Source organism: Gopherus flavomarginatus, chromosome 10 (assembly GCF_025201925.1).
Source record: "Gopherus flavomarginatus isolate rGopFla2 chromosome 10, rGopFla2.mat.asm, whole genome shotgun sequence".
Lineage (NCBI taxonomy): Eukaryota > Metazoa > Chordata > Testudines > Testudinidae > Gopherus > Gopherus flavomarginatus.
Window position 1 is genome coordinate 51,140,918 of NC_066626.1, and position 18,722 is coordinate 51,159,639.

Below are 18,722 nucleotides of genomic sequence, written 5' to 3' on the forward strand. Positions count from 1 at the left end.
CGCCACTGAAAAATGTAAGGTAGAAATCCTGTTTGCTGCTGTTGTTTTCTAGGGATAATATAGCTCTGAACAGTATAACAGCTGCACTAAACTTAGTGGGACTGTTCTGCTGAACTCATTGAATGGGAATTTTAGTACCTCTTTCACGTCAATGTACCATCATTATTAAACCCTTAGGAATGCAAACATTCTGTAGGAGAAAGTGACATGCTGAACACTGCATGGGAGAAAAAAGGATTATCTTCAAGGGACATTGTCAAGGTTGAGGAACATAGAATTTAATCTTGCCTTTTATTCTCTCTGTGTGATTGCAAAGTCCATGTACACACATTGCAAATTTACAGAACCTTTCATCAAAGGATCTCAAAATTCTTTAATAAAGGTGGGTATTATTATCATTGTCCCCATTTTGCTAGCATGGAAAATGAGGCATGGAGAGATTGTGCGTTTGCCCAGGATCACAAAGCAAATAAGTGGCAGACTCTGGAACACATTTCCTGACTCCCAGCCATTTTCTCTGGCCACTGAACCCATGGGTGATTTGTAATTTTGTAACATAGGTTTTAATGCTGTTTTTTTCGAAGGAAAGAAAAAAATATTAAAAAACAATAAACAAATCTGCATTAACAGCTGAGCACTTTTGATCAACCCTAATGTAATAATAGGTCACATTGATGGAGGAAAAATTTTCAGGAGTCAAATTTTAGTTTCAAATTTTTAGGGAGTTAATAATATGTAGAAAATTATATTCAAAGGAATGATAAATACCATACATGTATATGGCCTATGCTGAGATTCATTCACCTGCATCTTTCTTTCTTCCACTCTACTATTCACTACAAAATCAGCTAGATGTAAATGACATGTGATCTAGATAGCTAGCCTGAAACTGCTGAGTTCTAATCCTGGTTCTAACATCAATTCCTTCTTTGGCTTTGAATAAGTCACTTAACCTCAGTTTTCCCCTGTAATGGTGTAGCTGTGAAAAGAGAAGTGGGTAAACTGACCAGAACTCCATATTCACCAAAGGAGAAGTGGCTACATTGTTTACCCTCAACTATTCCCCGCACAGTTGTGCTGTGTGGATTAGCTGGTTATCAATGTTTGTGAACCTTCAGTCAATCTACTAACAACCTAAAGTGAATGGAAACTCCATCATGCAAAATATTTCTTACTAGTTGCATTTCCCACTTTTCATAGGAATCTCTTGAAATCTGTTATTCAGCAGAAGTGGTTTGTAATCCAAGACTATTACCCTATTTATTACAAGCACATTAAGCTCTTAAATCAAGATTTTGAAAAACAGGTGCCTAAAGTTAGGCTCCTAAGTAAGTAGACAGATTTTCAAAAGTGCTGAGTAGTCAACAGCTCCCATAGAACCTCGCTAGGAGCTACCGAACTCTTGGAGATACTGGGTGCTCTTGAAAAGTTGGCTATTTACTTAGGTGCCTAAATATGGATTTAGGAGCCTAACTTTAGGTTATTTTTGAAAACTGTCTGTGCTGGAATTGTATTTTTTCATCAGGGACATGCACACATAAACTACTTGAATATCACCCCTGCAATATTTAGCAGTGTATTATGGAAAATTACTGTCTTTTACCTGAAATCTAGACTTATATGTATTGATTTTAAAGGCACTATTAGTACTTTCTCTATTAAAACATATTTGGTTCCAGTCAGAGTACAAGGAAATGGGTTGAGCACAAAGGAACTACATAGGGAAAGGAAGGACAAAATCCTTCCCTCAGCTATGGGCCAAACCATAGAACACCTCTGCAGCCTTTCTGCCCTTGTCTAAACTCGGAAAACTGAACCTATATTTCTCCACCAGTGCAGCCGTAGGTATAGTGTAGACAGGGCTCTGCCTTTTTTTTTAAATCATTGTGACAGATAGACAGGTTAGTAAAAACCCCTGAATCCTGTCTACCCTACAACTTACCCATCCTATCACATCCTATCGCCCATGAAGAATCAGAGGCCTGAATTTTCCCAGTGTAGACAGCCTCAGAGGTTGCCTCTGTAGGTCCACATACACAATAGACCTGCTGCTTCTGTGCCTAGGCTGGTCTACATTTAAAACTTATACCAATGTAGCTATGTCAGTCAGAGGTGTGAAAAACCCCTTTCTTCCCCCAGGAACATGGCTGAATGAATAAAATCAACATAGCTAATATTGTTTGGGGGAGATGGTGTTCCGTTCCTACACTGACAGAATAAAACCGTTCTGTTGATGTAGGCTGTGTTTAAACTGGGGGTTATGCTGGTATAGTCTCAGTAGTGTAGACATACTCATTGCCTCGATTTTGGTATGTAGTTGTTCTTAAACCCTATAAACTTCTCTTAGCAACAGAATCATTTTAGCTATGACTGAACTAGGGCTAGGAAGATACATGGGAGGACAGTAGTGTTTGAGGCATTTCTGTCTACTCTGAGTCTTTCAGATTTGTTTAATACTTTGTATTTTGTTTCCCCTTTCCCTTTCAAGTCCTTCACTGGCATTAATTAAGAGTAGCTAAGATCAACAACTAGTTCACTTAGGTTTGTGTTTTAAAGAGTTAGCCCTGTCTACACTACAAACTTATGTCTGTATAACTAGGTCGCTCAGAGGTGTGGGATGTCCACACCCCTGAGCGACCTAGTTATACCAACCTAATCCCTGGTGGAGTGTTATGTCACTGGGAGTGCTTCTCCTTTTGACATAGCTACCACCCCTTGTGAAGGTGGATTAACTACACTGACAGGAAAAGCTAAGGGCACGTCTACATTGGCAAAGTTACAGTGCCGGCAGTTACAGCGCTGCTCAGAGAGCGCAGAAGGAAAACCGCTGTTGTGTGTTCACACTGACAGCTGCCTGTGGAATAGTGTGTTCACACTTGCAGCACTTGCAGCACTATTTGGAGTGGTGCACTCTGGGCAGCTATTCCACAGAGCACCTTGTTCTCTTCTGCTGCTAAGAGTTGTGGGAAGGCAGAAGGGGTTGCGGGGCATCCTGGGTTCAGTCCCAATGCCCTGTGATGCATTGCTTCGCATCCCAGCAATCCTTGTGCTTCCATCCGCATTTGGCACCATCTTAAAACGGTTTGTGTACTGCGTGCCCTGCCTCTTTCAGGCTACAGGAATGGATCCCAAACTGCTGACCAGTATGCCGCTTGGTCTGACCAACATGTCACAAGAGGCAGTGGAGTTATTCCTTAAACTACAAAGGCAAGAGGATTGCGACACTGATCTTGCCATACGTAGTAGCTACGACACGAGATTGCTTGTGGCATTCACGGAGGTGCTGACCATGGTGGAATGCTGCTTTTGGGCTCGGGAAACAAGCACTAAGTGGTGGGATCACATCGTGATGCAGATATGGGATGATGAGCAGTGGCTTCAAAACTTTCGCATGAGGAAAGCCGCATTCATGGGATTGTGCGATGAACTCTCCCAAGCCCTGCGGCGCAAGGACAAGAGAATGAGAACTGCCCTGTTGCTGGAAAAGTGCATGGTGATTGCACTGTGGAAGCTGGCTACTCCAGACTGCTACCGATCAGTGCTAACCAGTTTGGAGTGGGAATGTCGACCATTGGAGTCGTGTTGATGGAAGTGTGCAGGGCCATTAATCACATTCTGCTCCAAAAGACCATGACTATGGGCAACATGCATGACATTATGGATGGCTTTGCACAAATGGGCTTCCCTAACTGCAGAAGGGTGATAGATGGCAAGCACATGCCAATTCTGGCACCAGACCACCTAGACACATTAGCACATTAATCACAAGGTGTTTTTCTCTATGGTTCTCCAGGCACTTGTGGATCACCGTGGGCATTTCCCCAAATGTTGATGAGGTCCAGCAGCTCGGCATTACTCCAAGTGGGGTATTGCCCTGGTGTGAGGAGCAGGTATGGCCACCTGGAAAGAAGTGCTGAGACTACTGCACATATCACTGAGCAAACAGGAAGGGAACTTTAAAATTTCCAAAGGAATTTACGGGGTGGGGATGGTGGTTGGTCAGCTGAGGGCAGGGCAGTAGAGTCCAAATCAATGACCAGAGAGGTGAGAACAGGCATTGTGGGACACCTTCCAGAGGCCAATTGCAGCGCTGTCATCGCCACAGTGTCTACACTGGCACTCCAGTGCTGTAGCCCAGTGCAGAAAGCTCTATGTCTCTTGTCGAGGTGGTTTTTTTAGAGCACTACAACTGTGCAGTTTCTGCGCACTAAGTGGCTTGGCAGTGTGCACACCTCAGGACTTACAGCGCAGAAACCTGCTTTACTGTGCAGAAACTTGCTAGTGTAGACGAGGCCTAAGTGCTACAGCTGCACTGGTGCAGCTGCGCCACTGCAGTGCTATAAGTGTAGACAAGCCCTTAATTTCTCAGCAATCTCCCAGTACAGATACTGATCTGTTCTTAACACGTAGACCTGATCTAGGCTCAGATTTTGCACCAATTAAATCAGTAGCAAAGCTGATTTGGTTAAATTGGTGCCACCCATCAGCGTAGACACAGTTGTATGAATATAAATGTATTTATATTGGTGTAGTTTGAGCCTGACCTAAATCGCTGTAAAAACTGAGCATAGACCAGGCCATGTGAGCAAGTAATCCTTGTTATCATTGCATTATGTGTTTTTCTTCTCTTTGGATTAACACTTTTACTTTAAGTGTTCTCAGAGGATTATGAATAATAAAAGCAGACCTGGTGACATGATACATCATAGTTTCCTCGAAGTTTAATTTTCCAAATTGTGCAAGCATGTGTAATGCATGTGAATTCATGCTGCCTCGCTGGGGTTAAACCACTTCTTAAACATTCAGGCAAATTAGCTGTAATGTTTTGTTTGACATTTGTTTGCATGTCCTAGGATTCCCTATACCAGCTTCCACATAATTCAGGCTTTGTGGGCCTCACTAGTTAGCATAGCAGCACCTTGCTCCAGAGCCTGCTGCAAGATGTTTACAGAGACAGACTAAAGTATATGCTTATTTATAGAAAGAAACATTAAGGACTCATTTCAGAAATTAAAACTGGTTACTGTTCTGTAACCATAGTAAAAGTATCTTTGTCATTTATTACAGAGCGAGTTGAACTATTGAGTACGAATCGTATTTGTTATGAAGTAAGCCTCATGGTTTAGTGAATCATTAACAAAACTGAGCTCAATTCTCTTTGTATTAGTTATCCATATGTGTCTTTGCTGGATAGTTTGGACAATTATTTTTCAGACTATGGGGAGTTTGGAAACTTTTCACTTGGACAAGTCAATATTTGTATTGTGTGGTTGGTCACCTAAATAAAATGTTAGTGTTTCCACTCTGTGGATGACAAACATTTTAAATGGGAGAATAATTGACAAATAAATAACACACTTCTGCTACAAATACTCATGAATAATAAATAATATTCATGCTAAAATTTATCTAACTTTCAGGATTCATGTGAATGTTCAGTGATTGTAAGACTACCCAGAAGTAACATAAATCCAGAAATCAAACTTGTCTTTTTTATTTACAAAAATATCCATGAATCAATTTTTTTTCCTATTCAGTCACTTCAGTGCATTACCACAAATGAGGCAGATTTATGGATCAGCTGTTTGGATGAATTGAACTAGGATCCTCTATGATCTTTCTAAAGAACAACATAACTGCCAGAATCTCCAGCATAGCTGTTGGTAGAATATTTTGTTGTTATAAATACATTTAATTCTGTGGTGAAATTAATAAAATATGTATAATGAACATATATTAATTTATTTTTCATGTCTACAATGACAAGATGGAAGAAACTAAGAAATAATTTGCCAGCAATAGATGACAGTCAAAAGATGAATCCAACTTTAGCATATTTCATTCTTGGATATAGAGATTATGAAAACAGAAAACAATCAACATAGCGGCTCATATTATTCTCATGATTGTGTCTACTTACCCCTAATCAGAAACATTATACTGTACATTTTATAATGGTATGTTTTTTAGTTGATCATTGCCTGTTAAAGCAATTAGTTGTGAGATTCCTGAGAGAGTCCAGATGAACAATTTTTTTCATTAGCACCAAAACCTCTCCCCCATCCTGAGTTTGTAAACTGCCTCTTGTGATGAGCCCCAGATGTTGCATTTTCCTACTTTGCAAACTGTCTCCTGAACCACAGCCAACATTTCCATTTTGCTCTACAGATTCCATCTTTATTTGATTACTTTCCCATATATCAAATCTAAGTTTAATAAAATACATTTTCTGTTGAGGAAAGATCATTGAGGCCTTGTCTATACTAGAAGGGATTTGCTGGTATAGCAATATAGTGGTACAGCTATGTTGGTAACACTCTCCAGGGTGGGTGCAGCTTAACTTGGCCAACTGGTATAGCTTATACTAGTTCTCCGAACAAAATAAGTTATAAGAACACAAGGACTTTTTGCTGGCATTACTGTGTTTGTCCTAGAGCTTCTGCCAGAGTAACTATGTTGGTTAGGGATGTGTTGTTTTCACACTCCTGACAGAGTTAGGCCAGCAACATTTTAAGTGTAGAATGGCCTTGAGTAACAATATTAGGGGCCAGATTCTGCTTTTAATTTATGTGGTTGTATCTCCCTGAGATGAACCTGGGTAACAGAGCAGCATATGGAATTGTCTATTAGATTATTCCAAGTATAAACTCATACCTGAAAGAATCTAAGTGCTTAGCTATACTACAAGCTTTTGTCAGCATAGCTAAATTAGTCAGGGTTGTGACAGGCTGGGATCCTGGATTGACACATCCGTGCCAGCAAAAGCTGCTAGTGTGGATGTAGATATACTGGCAATTTCATCTTTTGCCAATATAGCTTGTTTTGCTTAGAGAGACTGGAATAAGCTAGGCTACCAAAACTGTTTTTGGTGGTCTTAGCTGTGTCCACAGGCGGAGTGCTTCGCCAGTATAATATGCAGGTATAGGCATAATGGCAAAGCACTCTTAAGGTATGTCTATACTCCAAAGAAAAACCTGTGGCACCAAGTCTTGGAGTCTGATTTTGACTCAGGCTTGCGAGGCTCAGCCTGCGGGGCTAAAAAGAGCAGTGTAGACATTCGGGCTCAGATTGGAGCCTGGGCTCTGGGACCCTCCCCACTCGCCGAGTTTCAGAGTGCAGGCTCCAGCCCGAGCCCAAACGTCTTCACTGCAATTTTAGCCTTGCAGCCTGAGTCCATTGACCCAGGCTCTGAGACTTGGTGCTGTGGGTTTTTCTTTGCAGTTTAGACATACCCTTAGTGTAGACCTGATCTAACATGTTGAGACTTTATATTGCATGTAGAAAAAGAGAGAAAATGTGGCACCTGATGTTTCTTGGCTAAATCTAACGTAATAAGGGTACAGACACTATTTCCTTAACCTGTATATTATATAATTGTAACATTAGCTTTAATAAAAAATTTAAATCAGTTCAGAGCCAGTCCAAGGCATGTCGAATAACCAGCTGAATAGTCCTGCCCTCCTTCCCCACACTTTGTGGGTATTACCTCCTAACAAGCTCCTATGTCGTCCCCCTCCACCCTGAGAGAGAAATTGGGGGAGGGACCATCCTTTTCTGTTTCCTAATGACAAAACCTTCTAGATTTCCCCATCATACGATAAAGCTCCTGGATCCAAGTAGTAACAACCAACCAAGTGTCCTACTCAAAACTGACATCCTGTACCCCCATAAATATATTCTCTTCTTTGTGGCAGTTATCCTGAGTTCACCATACATCTTGCATCATGCATGGCCCTATAAACTTTAGTGCACCCCTGCACCAAATTATCTGATGTGTCTTTTATGGGGGGCTGTAACCTGTGCTCAGGGCCGGCCTTAGGATTTATGGTGCCCTAGGCGAGATTATTAAACTGGTGCCCCTGTGCCTGATCTGCTCTTAGCAACACAAACATAAGCTTACATTATTCGAAAACTTGCCACATTCATGTTATTAAAACCAGTTTAACTTAATGAAGCACACTGTAATGCTGATGGACTAGCACTAAAGAAGCAGCACTATAGAAAAAATTCTGATATGACAGAATGATGCAAATAATATTTTTTTTTAATTTATCAAAATTTTATTGGAAATTTATATGAAAAGGTATTGAAACAAAGATTTGTTTTTAATTAAAAGCAATCTCTCTGGCTTTTTTGGCTGCAAAATCAGTAATAATGTCATCGTATGACAAAGACAAAGTCGTGTCTTGTTCGATTGCAAGAATAGCAAGACCAGTTAAGCGTTCCTGACTCATGGTAGAGCGGAGATAGTTTTTAATGAGCTTTAGTTTTGAGAAACTCCGTTCTCCTGATGCTACTGTTACAGGAATTGTCAGTAGAATACGAGTGGCAATATACACATTAGGATATATGTCAACAAGTTTGCGGGTATGAATAAACTGTACAATGTCCATCACCGATTTTGCATGTGGCAACATTGATGACAGTGTACTCAATTCTTCGTACAGTTCAAGTCCATTTAAATCAAAACTATCACCGTGCTTCAGGATGCTCTCTAGGTTCTTGCACTTTGTCACTAGTTGCTCTTGTTTTCCTATTTCGTTGAATTTAGTTATGTCATACAAAAATCCAAACTGTTCATGGTGTACTTGCAAGGTATTAAACCTTTCATCAACAGCAGATACTGCTTTATCCATCACAACATTAAAAAATTCAACCTCAAATTTCTTTTCTGGATCGTCTATGGGCATGATCTGCTGTACAGATTCTTCACAAAGAAGTGTTCCTGGCCTTTTAAACTCATATTAACTATGTATTTACTTTATGAAAGTTGGAGAAAACATTATGAAAACGTAAAACATTGGCTGCCCAACTTCTGGGCTGGCAAAAGTTATACTGACTCACAGGGAAAAAAAAAAAAAGCAGGAGAATCTTAGTACAACATATGGTCACTTTATAGCAGGGGTCGGCAACCTTTCAGAAGTGGTGTGCCAAGTTCACTGTAATTTAAGGTTTCTCGTGCCAGTAATACATTTTAATGTTTGTAGAAGGTTTCTCTCTATGTCTATATTATATAAATAAACTATTGTTATTATCTGAGGTCTTGGCCACCGGTCCTGCTCAGGCCACTGCCAGCTGAGTAAATGAAACCCCAAATCAGCAGCGGGCCGGTGGCTGGAACCCTAGACAAGGATCCCAGGCCCTGCTCAGCCCGCTGCTGGTCTGGGGTTCTGACCACCAACTCCTGCCAGCCAGGATCCCAGCCGCCAACCCCCCCTCAGCCCGCTACCAGCCTGGGATTCTGCTCACCCAGGCTGGCAGGAGGCAGAGTGGGGCTGGCGGCTGAGCTCCTGACTGGCAAGGGGCCAGCAGCCAGAACCCCAGAGTAGCAGTAGGCTGAGTGCTGCTGGCACCCCAGACTGGCAGCAGACTGAGCCACTCAACCCTCCATCGGCCCTGCTCAGCCCGCCACCAGCCCACTCAGCCCGCTGCCGGCTGAGTGAATGGAACCCCAGGCTGACAGCAGGTTGAGTGGTTCAGCTGGCCTGCTCAGCCCACTGCCAGCCCGGGGTTCCTTGAGGGTCCTCAGGCCAGCAGCAGGTGCTGAGTGGGGCCAATGGCTGGTATCCCAGCTGGCAATAGGGCAGCAGCCGGAACCCCAGAGCAGTGATGGGCTGAGCCGCTCAGCCTGCTGCTGCATACCATCAAAAATCAGCTCACCTGCCACCTTTGACACGTGTGCCGTAGGTTGCCGACCCCTGCTTTATACACTAGTAAGAAGATGAGCATATTACAGTTGTTGGAGGATTCTTTTCAGGAGTAACAGGCTATATGAAAGTCAGTCAACATTTTTTGCTTCTCTGATGAAAACTGGCCCACTCCCTGCCTCAAACCAAACCTGTCACTAATAATTGTCAACAACTTAATTTTCTGTTTTTGGCTAAGATATTGATTTTTTTTTAAATATTGAAATTGGATTCAGGATTGTTAGCAAGAATTTTTGGCAAACAAAGTTGTTAAATGACAATCTAAATGGCAATACAGTACTGCTTTCATGCTTGGCTCACCCCTCAGCCTGCTGGTCCAACAGCTGCAATAGACCCCAAAATCCACCTCTTGGGGTGCAGAGTGGCAACAGCAGCAGCAAACCCCCAGGTCCAATCACACGCCAATGGGCACCATCACCAGCCTTATGGACCATGGTGAAGTTAGCACAGCATCTGATCTCAGGGACAGGGCACCCATGGAGCCACAGCAGCTCATCCTGCCCTGTGCAGCTCCCCCTGGATGAGATGGATCGCTGGCAGCTGCCAGCCTGGGGGAGAGGCGCTCCCCAGCTAGGGTGGCCAGATCCAGATGTCCTGATTTTATAGGGCCAGTCCCGATATTTGGGGCTTTGTCTTATATAGGCACCAATTACCCCCACCTAGAGTGACCAGACAGAAAGTGTGTAAAATCAGGACAGGGATGGGTGGGGGTCGGGGGTTACAAGGAGCCTATATAAGAAAAAGACCCCAAAATTGGGACTGTCCCTATAAAATAGGGATATCTGCTCACCCTACCCCAATCCTCTATCCTGATTTTTCACACATCTGGCTAACCCCAGCCAAACCCTGTGTGACATTCCAATTCTGGCTGCCTGCCCAGGAAGTGAGTTACTTTCACTTTCATTCCTCAGCAAGCAGCCAGCCAGCCTCCCTTCCCCCCCAGCACTTCACCCAACCTAGCCCTGACGGAGGGGAGGGAGGAGAGAGAGAGGGGTGCTCCTGGGGAGGAGGGAGAAAGGAGAGGGTGCTCCGTGGGGCAGGCGGGAGAAGAATGGATGTTATGGGAGACAACAAAGGATACTGGTTCCAGAGCCACAGCCTCACCTGACCTCAGCCGGGGGGAAAGAGTCACACTCACAGGTGAGCTCCTTTCCCAACCCCTACCTCCTCCCCTTCCCAGAGACCCCAGCAGCCAATCCCATTCCTCAGACTGTGCTGCATTCGGCTCTCTCTAGGACCCAGCAGCCCTGCTTCTACACTGTCTGGGCTGCCTGGAGAGTGGTGCCCCCAGGCAGTGTGAGGCACTACACCGCTGCCTATTCTGCCTATGCCTAAGGACGGCCCTGCCTGCGCTTGCCAGTGGAGCAGGCTCATTCGTCTAGTGATTCTTTCCTACTTCTAAATGCTATAAAAGCCAAATTCTTGCACCCCAATTACAGCTCAGCTCCGCAAGCCCATTGCACACTGTGTTTAATAGGGTTGCAAGCATAGCTGAGGGCAGAAATTGGCCAAATGTTCCTAAGTTAGTTCACAGAAACATGGACGAATACTGACTTTTTACCCTCACCTTCCCTCTTGTCCCTCCTCCTCACCCACTGCCTCCTGAATGTCAAGAAATGCAGATCTGAACGCACAATTGCAACACACACTGTGATTCAGGATAGTTGCATGTACCAGGTATTATTTCTTCCATTCAATTTACAGTACATTTTGCAGGAGCCAGAGAGGAGCAGGATCTTTAACAGGGGCAAGAGGAGCAGAAAGGAATCCAAAGCTGAAGGAGTAAAGGGAAACAAGATCTGAGAGAGACACTGGTTTGGTAACTACTCTCTGTCTGACATGAGTGCAGGTATTGTTGGGGCTCATTGCCTCAAAAGTTTTCTACCTATCTCTCTGGTATGAATGTGCATGAGCACAAGAGCGTATCTCTGGCAACTCCCTGGTGTGAGTGTGTACACTGGCGCTATCAGGTGCCTCTGACCTGCTCTCTGGTGGAGGTGCTGTTGGAGCAGTTCTATGGGTGCCTGCTCTGGGGCCTTGTTTGTAGCCAAAGTTGCATCTGTATTTCTTTAAATCAGTTTTTAAGAGATGTAGCTAAACTGGAGCAAAACACAGTGTGGTTGTGTTGCCAGCTCTTGCCCTTTCAGGAATTATGGAGTTATGGAATAATTGGTGTTTTGCTTAAAGTCACTGCTCCTGGAGTCCTGGCAGTACACCTCTACTTTAAAAAAAAGCAAGTTTCTAGCCCTCCTGCTTGTGGAAGAAAGCTGGAGCATGTGACCAAAGTGCATCCTAATGGCTCAGAAAAGGGAGTCCATTAAAAAGTTTCAGTGCCTGTGTTAGCAGCAAGGAGTCCTGTGGCACCTTATAGATTAACAGACGTTTTGGAGCATGAGCTTTCGTGGGTTTTGAGTGCCTGTGTTAATCTGTATCAGAGGGGTAGCCCTGTTAGTCTGGATCTGTAAAAGCAGCAAAGAGTCCTGTGGCACCTTATAGACTAACAGACGTTTTGGAGCATGAGCTTTCGTTGGTGAATACATGCATCTGAGGAAGTGGGTATTCACCCACGAAAGCTCATGCTCCAAAACGTCTGTTAGTCTATAAGGTGCCACAGGATTCTTTGCTGTGTTAATCTGTATCCACAAAAAGAAGGAGGAGTCGTTTGGGCATAAGCTTTCCTGGGTCGGACTGCCCCTTGTCTCCCTTAACAAATTCTTACTTTTCAAGTCACTGCTATGGGTTCTGGGGGGCTGACTCAACACTTCTGACTGCTTGGGGCTGGCAGGGGCACTCTTAAACCAGGCGGCGGCGCCTATGGCTGCGGGCAGACTGAATTACACTCAATCCACATCAGGCGGGTTTACACCGCATTGCGTGTCTGCCCTGGGGGCCGGCATCGGTGACTTTACCCTCCCAGGGCGCGCTCAGTGCCACTGCCCGAGGGGCGCCTGGCTGCGAACCCGGCCGGGCAGGGGGCGCTGCGCCAGCCGGCCGGCAGGGGGCGCGGCGGGGCGGCGCGCTGGGTTTGTGCCGGGAGGAAATGATGTGCCTGGTGCCTGGTTATTAATTACAGCGCCGGGCGCCCATTGGCAGAGCGGGAGCAGCCACTTCCTCCTCCCGCTGGCGCCGCAGGAGCAGCATCCCGGCCCCTCCTGCCGCCGCTGGGAACTTTGGCTCTGCGGCGTCTCGTCCCTCCGCGAGCTCCCCTCGTCCGCCGCCCGGGCTGGGGGATGCAGCCGGGCTTGGCCCAGAGGAAGCGCCGTGATTAGAGCGCAGCGGCGCGGGGAGGTCCCGCCGCCGCCGCCCCATGGCCAGGGCTGCCCGCCGCTAGCGCCTCGGCACCGCCACAGCCCCGCGCCTCCTCCCTCCGCGCTGCCATGAGACGGTGAGTGGCCGGGCCGGGCCGGGCGGCCCTGCGGAGCCCCCCGCGCCGCCTGGGCCGGGAGCCGCCTCTGGCGCGGCGCAGCGCGGGGAGGTCCTGGCGTGGGGACGCGCTGCCCGCGGGGGTGGGTCCTGCCCGCTGTGGGGCCCAGGCGGGAAGTCCCAGCTCCCCGCAGTGCGTGTGGGGGAGTCGGTGCGGGCACCTCGCTACCTACCTCCGGCTGGGAGTCGCCTTCAGGGGCGCTGGCAGCCAAAACACGACCCCTGCCCTCTGCTTTCCGCGGCCCTGAGTGTCTCCCTCCCTCCGCCGGGCGTGCTTGGCCCCTGCTCGGTGAGAGCTCCCGGCCGTGCTAGCTGCCGTTTGAATCGCTTCAAAGGCAGGAATGTGGGATTCATCTTCTGATGCCCACAAGGCAAATGTGGTTACAGATGTTACACGTTACTGTGCCAAGTGTAAACCCTTCCCTCTGCGCTGTAACCGTAACAGTAAGAGAGAAGCTTGGGAAGCTTTAAATGGATGAAGGAGGGGGGTGATCTGGGTAGAGGAATGCCGCTTTTAAATGGCCGGATTGCTATTTTCAGTTCATCTTTGGGTTCTGTCATTGCTTTAAGCACAAAAACACTTTGTAGAAAGGCTGGAGTTCCCACTAGTTCTCAAGCTTCTTTTGTAATGTAGAAACGATGGGTGAACAAGACTGACACTTTCCTGTTGGTTTCAGTTGCCTCATGCTGATTGATAAACATTACAATGAGTATCCCACATAAAAAGCTGTTAATTTAGTCCTTTGAAGAATGCAACTATCTTTTGGGGTCTAGTTTCTTAAGGTTCTTTCCTGTTAGCAATATTAAAACTCTGCTTGCAGAGTTTTAAAACATCATATGAGCCAAAAATAGAAATTTGTTTAAAAATTACTTTTCTATATGTTTTATAAATATTTAAAAAGTATTTATCAAACATGCTTTAAAATACACAACTGTCTTTCCAAAATATAGTCCAAATGTTACAAAGCTGTTCCTGTCATGTGCTCACTATGAATAATCAAGACTCCCTTTCTAAATGCATTGAAGTCATAGGACCAACTTGAAAATGGTTGAGGTATGTGATTTTCATGGTGGAAAATCATGTGAGATAAATAGATATTACCAGGACTTTTGAGATGTGTGTTGATAACTTAAATCAAAACAAAACTGAAAATACCACAGTTCAGAAATGTAGAACATGGCCTGTTGAGTGTTCCACACACCTGTGTGGAAGACAGCTACAGCCTTGGTTCCTGGTCTCTCTCAAACTAGCAAGTGCTTTGGATTTAGTCTGCTCAGCTCCCTGAGACAAGGATGTCTTCTAATGCTCAACAGAAATCCAAGTAGCCTGATGGAGAGTGGTATTAACACAAGCCTGGTCTACGCTGGGGGGTGGGATCCATCTAAGTATGCAACTTCTGCTACATGAATAACATAGCTGAAGTCAACATACTTACACCTACCTACTCACTGTGGTGTCTTCACTGTGGTGAGTCGATTGCTGCTGGTCCCCTGTCAACTCTGCCTGCGCCTCTCGCGGCAGTGGAGTACAGGAGTTGACGGGAGAGCACTCGGGGGTCGATTTATTGCGTCTAGACTAGACACAATTGATCACTGCCTGCTGATCCAGCGGGTAGTATAGACATACCCACAGTCTAAAGAGTCTTGTCTGGTCTAGTCCTCAGCCTTGAGAAAATTATCTTCCAGTCATCTTTCTCCTCCCCCAAGTCCCCAACTCTGAAAATTGTGGAGAAATGGGTATTTTAAAAGTGAGGGAGGAAAATGTCTCAGTTGTTGGGAATGTGAATAATTCTACTGCTCAGGGGAAGGAAAAAGTTAAATGAAATAACAAACTATTGTTTTGTTTTTTTTTGTAAAGGCAACTTCTCTAGCCATATCCATTTAGGATAGGCATAATAATAGCAAACAGCCTCTTATTTTGATAATTGTCTCAATTTGGAGATTGCAGGAGGCGGGGGGAGGAGGAGAAGCTCTTGCTAATAACCCAGTCTCAATGACTCTGCCTTCAGAAGAGAAGAATACTAGATATCAAATTCCACCCTATTTCTCTTACAGCTCTTGTTGTTTAGTATTTATATACAAACAACCATATGTCTGAATCGCTGACTCTAGAAGAAATTTGCTGGGCTACATACAATGCAGTCGTCATGGGAGATGTTTATAATGGTTAATATTTTTCTCATTCCCTGGTATATGAGAAAGAAGGCAACGCTGAAAGCCAGTGTAGAGAAGGCTGAAGTTTTGACAGGAAACAGATGGAGTCACAGAGGCCAGAAATCCTGTGTGCATTTAGATCTCTCGAGGCCATTTCATTCATTGCTGATTTGGTGGTGGTTAGTCAATGCATTTCTGGGGGACTAAATCAAGCCACCTATTTTATGTAGTATTAATGGACTCATATCTATGTATTAATAGTCCTAAAGGTTTTATTAACACTCATTGCTTTGTGAAATTTGGGGCATAAGCATGGTGTTAGCCTTTACAATATGTTTGCAATAACATAATTTGTAGCAATACCCTGTAGAGGTACAAAATGATCTATTTCAGAGGTTCTCAAATTGTGGTCCACAGACTACCGGTGATCTGTGGACAGTCCCTTCTGAGGTATGCGCCTGGGTGTCCACACACAAGAATGAAGGGCCACACACCTAATTAGTGGAGCCATGCCTGCATGGCTCCACTAATTAGGTGCCTGGATCCTGGAGAAGATGCACATGTAAGGTGAGGTGATGGCCTTGGAGGGAATAGGGTGGTAGGTGGGAGAGGGCAGTGGGGTGAGAAGTGGGAGTGAGGGGAATTTGGAACGTGCAGGGCTGCAGCAGCCAGAGAAAGAGGTGACTTTCCACAGCTCCAGGGCTGTGGCTGCTGGGGAGAGACAGCCCTCTTTCCCAGCCTTATCTCTGTGGCTGTTCTGGCAGGGGAGATACTCCTCTCCTTTCCAGTCCCAGCTTGGGGGCTGCTGCAGTGGCGGAGTGAGGGCACATCCTTTGCATTAGAAAGGCAAGACTACTGATATTAAAATAAGTTGTGTGCTTTTATTAATTTTTTTTTATATAGTGCCTTTATTCAAAGCGCTTTACAATAGTTAGGTAACAGTACAAACAACATTTGGAAAGATCATTAAGTGGTCCGCCAAGACCCTCAGCAATTTTCAAGTGGTCCGTCAGTTTGAGAACCACTGAGCTATTTACAGCAGTACCTTTTTATAGTAAACTAGAAGAACAACGTTTCATGCCTACAGGGACATACCCTGCTTAAACCTACTGAAGACTGTGGGCTTGTATAGCTATCACTGAGGCCGTAATCTGTCCTGGAAAACTTTTTTGTTATTTGTGATGATGCAGGAAATAGAAACTTTCAAATTCCAGGCTAAATTTGATGGCCTGGCAGTTATTAGGGAAATATTCCACTCCCCCCCCCCCCCCGGGGGGTGGGGGGGAAAGGGAGCATTAAGTGATACAGAGTCACTAAGATTTCCAAGTGGAACCATACTTCCATACTTTCAAATCAGTAAAGATTGTCCATTTGTGTGACATGCATTGAGACTCTTTTGTGGCCCCCAATCTTCCAATTAGGAAAAATCCCGTTATTGCAAAGGATGAAGCAATTTGCTTATGGTCAATAATACATTTAGATGTCTCTTTTCAGTTTTCATTTCTGTGTCCTGTATCCTTGAACTAGGCCCTATGCTTCTCATCCATGGAGGCTGTAGTGACCATAGCAAATATTTTATAAATGCCCTCCAAGTACCATCTGTAAAGGTCTAATGTTTGAGAATAATGTTCTTCCCCAGAAGGGTATGAAATTGAAGGCAGTAAAAAGGCCAAGCACCTAAATGAAGCTGCTTGGTTCTAACATACATTTGGACATTACAAATTAGTCTGTTTTTTAGGAGGACAGATTCTCCAAAATGAAAGTAACCTTCTCATCCCCTACATTTGAACAAACAGTGATGTGTTCCATACTGTTGTTTTGAGTCACTGGGCCCCCTCCTCAGTGTACCTTGTTAGTATGAAAAACACTTTTCTGTCTTGTTAATTTTAACTTCATAAAGGGCCCTTGGCATGCCATATACTTTGGGAATTGCACGTTGACTCAGATGGCCCAAGATTTATGGGTAGTCCTTGCTTGTACTTCTTCCCACTACTCATATGCCCTTTTATAACCTAATGACAAAGCGGTCTTTTCCCCTCTGTCTCCATTTCAGGACATACTTCAAGACATACTACAGTGACTGAAATAATTTTTACAGCCATTTCACTATATACATCATCAGTCTTTATGTGATGAACTGTAGTCTGTCCAAAAATATAGAAGGTGGGGCTGTTTGTTTAAAAAAAAAAATGCCTGGGAGAAGTAACCATTTATCTGTGTTTAATTATAATTCATGTAAATATAACACATTTCAAAGTTAGAAGCAGAGAAATGGAAATCCTGTTTGGAAATTATTGGTGTTGGCAGTACCAGTCACTTTCAGTTGTATCAGCTGCTCTATTTTACAGGGAGCTCCAATGGTAGTCTCCTTGTATTTTCACTCAGTTCTTTGTAAATAGGCATGGCAGAACTTGATTTTTATAATTTTAATGGGTAATATTGGTGTTTTTAAGCATTCTTGCAGTTATCAATATAAATCTTCACAGTTGCCCACAGTTTTGGTGGTGGTTCTGCCTTTTTTAGGTTTTTATTACCTTAAATTTTGGCAGTTGTGGGAAGTTATGCATGGGAGTGGTGGTCAGACAATTATTTAATACATTGAGACTCAAAGTTTTAATGGTTAAAACACAAATTGTCAACATCACATGCCAAAATATATGAAATAAATAGCCTTAAATCATACTCAAGTTCTCAAGCAACACTTTTTTTTTAAACTTTGCCTATCTGTAAATTTCAATTATAATTGTGGGAATACTTTTTTTCATTGTGTGGTGAAATCATCACTTAATTATAAGTTTAATTCTTCCAAGCCTATTTATAATCTACATTACTACAGTCGTCGTTAACATCTTTCTAATTTTGGTTTTGTCAGAATGTAACCATTGTATTTCCTTAATTTTCATTTATTTATTTATTTTTTTGGTAAGGAATATAGCAGCTTATTGGTTGCTTTGCCTCTGCAAATGAATCATGTTACCTAGTTTGTTACTTAGTATATGGAATATTAATTACTTACAAAGGGATTTGTAACAGTTTTAATGGTGACCGCAGAAGTTAAGTCTGTGTCTCTGCAGACCTTTCTCAGAGAATTTTCAGCTATATTATTTCCTGAAGCTAGTTATTAACTAACTTCCACTTAATACAAAACACATTCCTCCTATTTGTGCATCAACTATAATTCTTGATGTTCTGATGACTGTTTATGCTGCTATCTAGCCTGATATGTCAAGTTGGTTAAGATTTTGTTTTTTCCAAATTGTTTGTCCATCGAAGTAAGAGAGCCAGGTGCTTTTAGGAAATTGAGGAAGTGACCTGCTCTTTCTTAGCAGTTGAGAAACTCTTGAGGGTAGGAGGGGTTGAAAAACCCTCTTCTCCCTTTCAGCAGGAACAGTGGCACAGTAGAGTGGAGCTTAAATTTTATGTGAAGCTGATGTAGGA

The 18,722-nt window shown here is 44.0% G+C and overlaps 1 protein-coding gene across 3 annotated transcripts in view; it reads left to right on the top strand.

The window, feature by feature from the left end:
* Positions 1-10,628: 10,628 nt before the first annotated feature.
* ACVR1 (activin A receptor type 1) overlaps positions 10,629-18,722 on the top strand; it is a 103,134-nt gene continuing 95,040 nt past the window's right edge. The window contains exons 1-2 of one of the 3 annotated variants that reach the window (XM_050969259.1): positions 10,629-10,847; positions 11,412-11,556. Coding sequence is in view for 1 of the 3 variants with exons in the window: in XM_050969258.1 (XP_050825215.1) it covers positions 13,085-13,092 (8 nt within the window). In the remaining 2 variants the exon portion in view is untranslated. Of the gene's footprint in view, positions 10,848-11,411; positions 11,557-12,941; positions 13,093-18,722 lie in introns of those variants that run through there. The other 2 variants (XM_050969260.1, XM_050969258.1) reach the window with 2 other exon arrangements.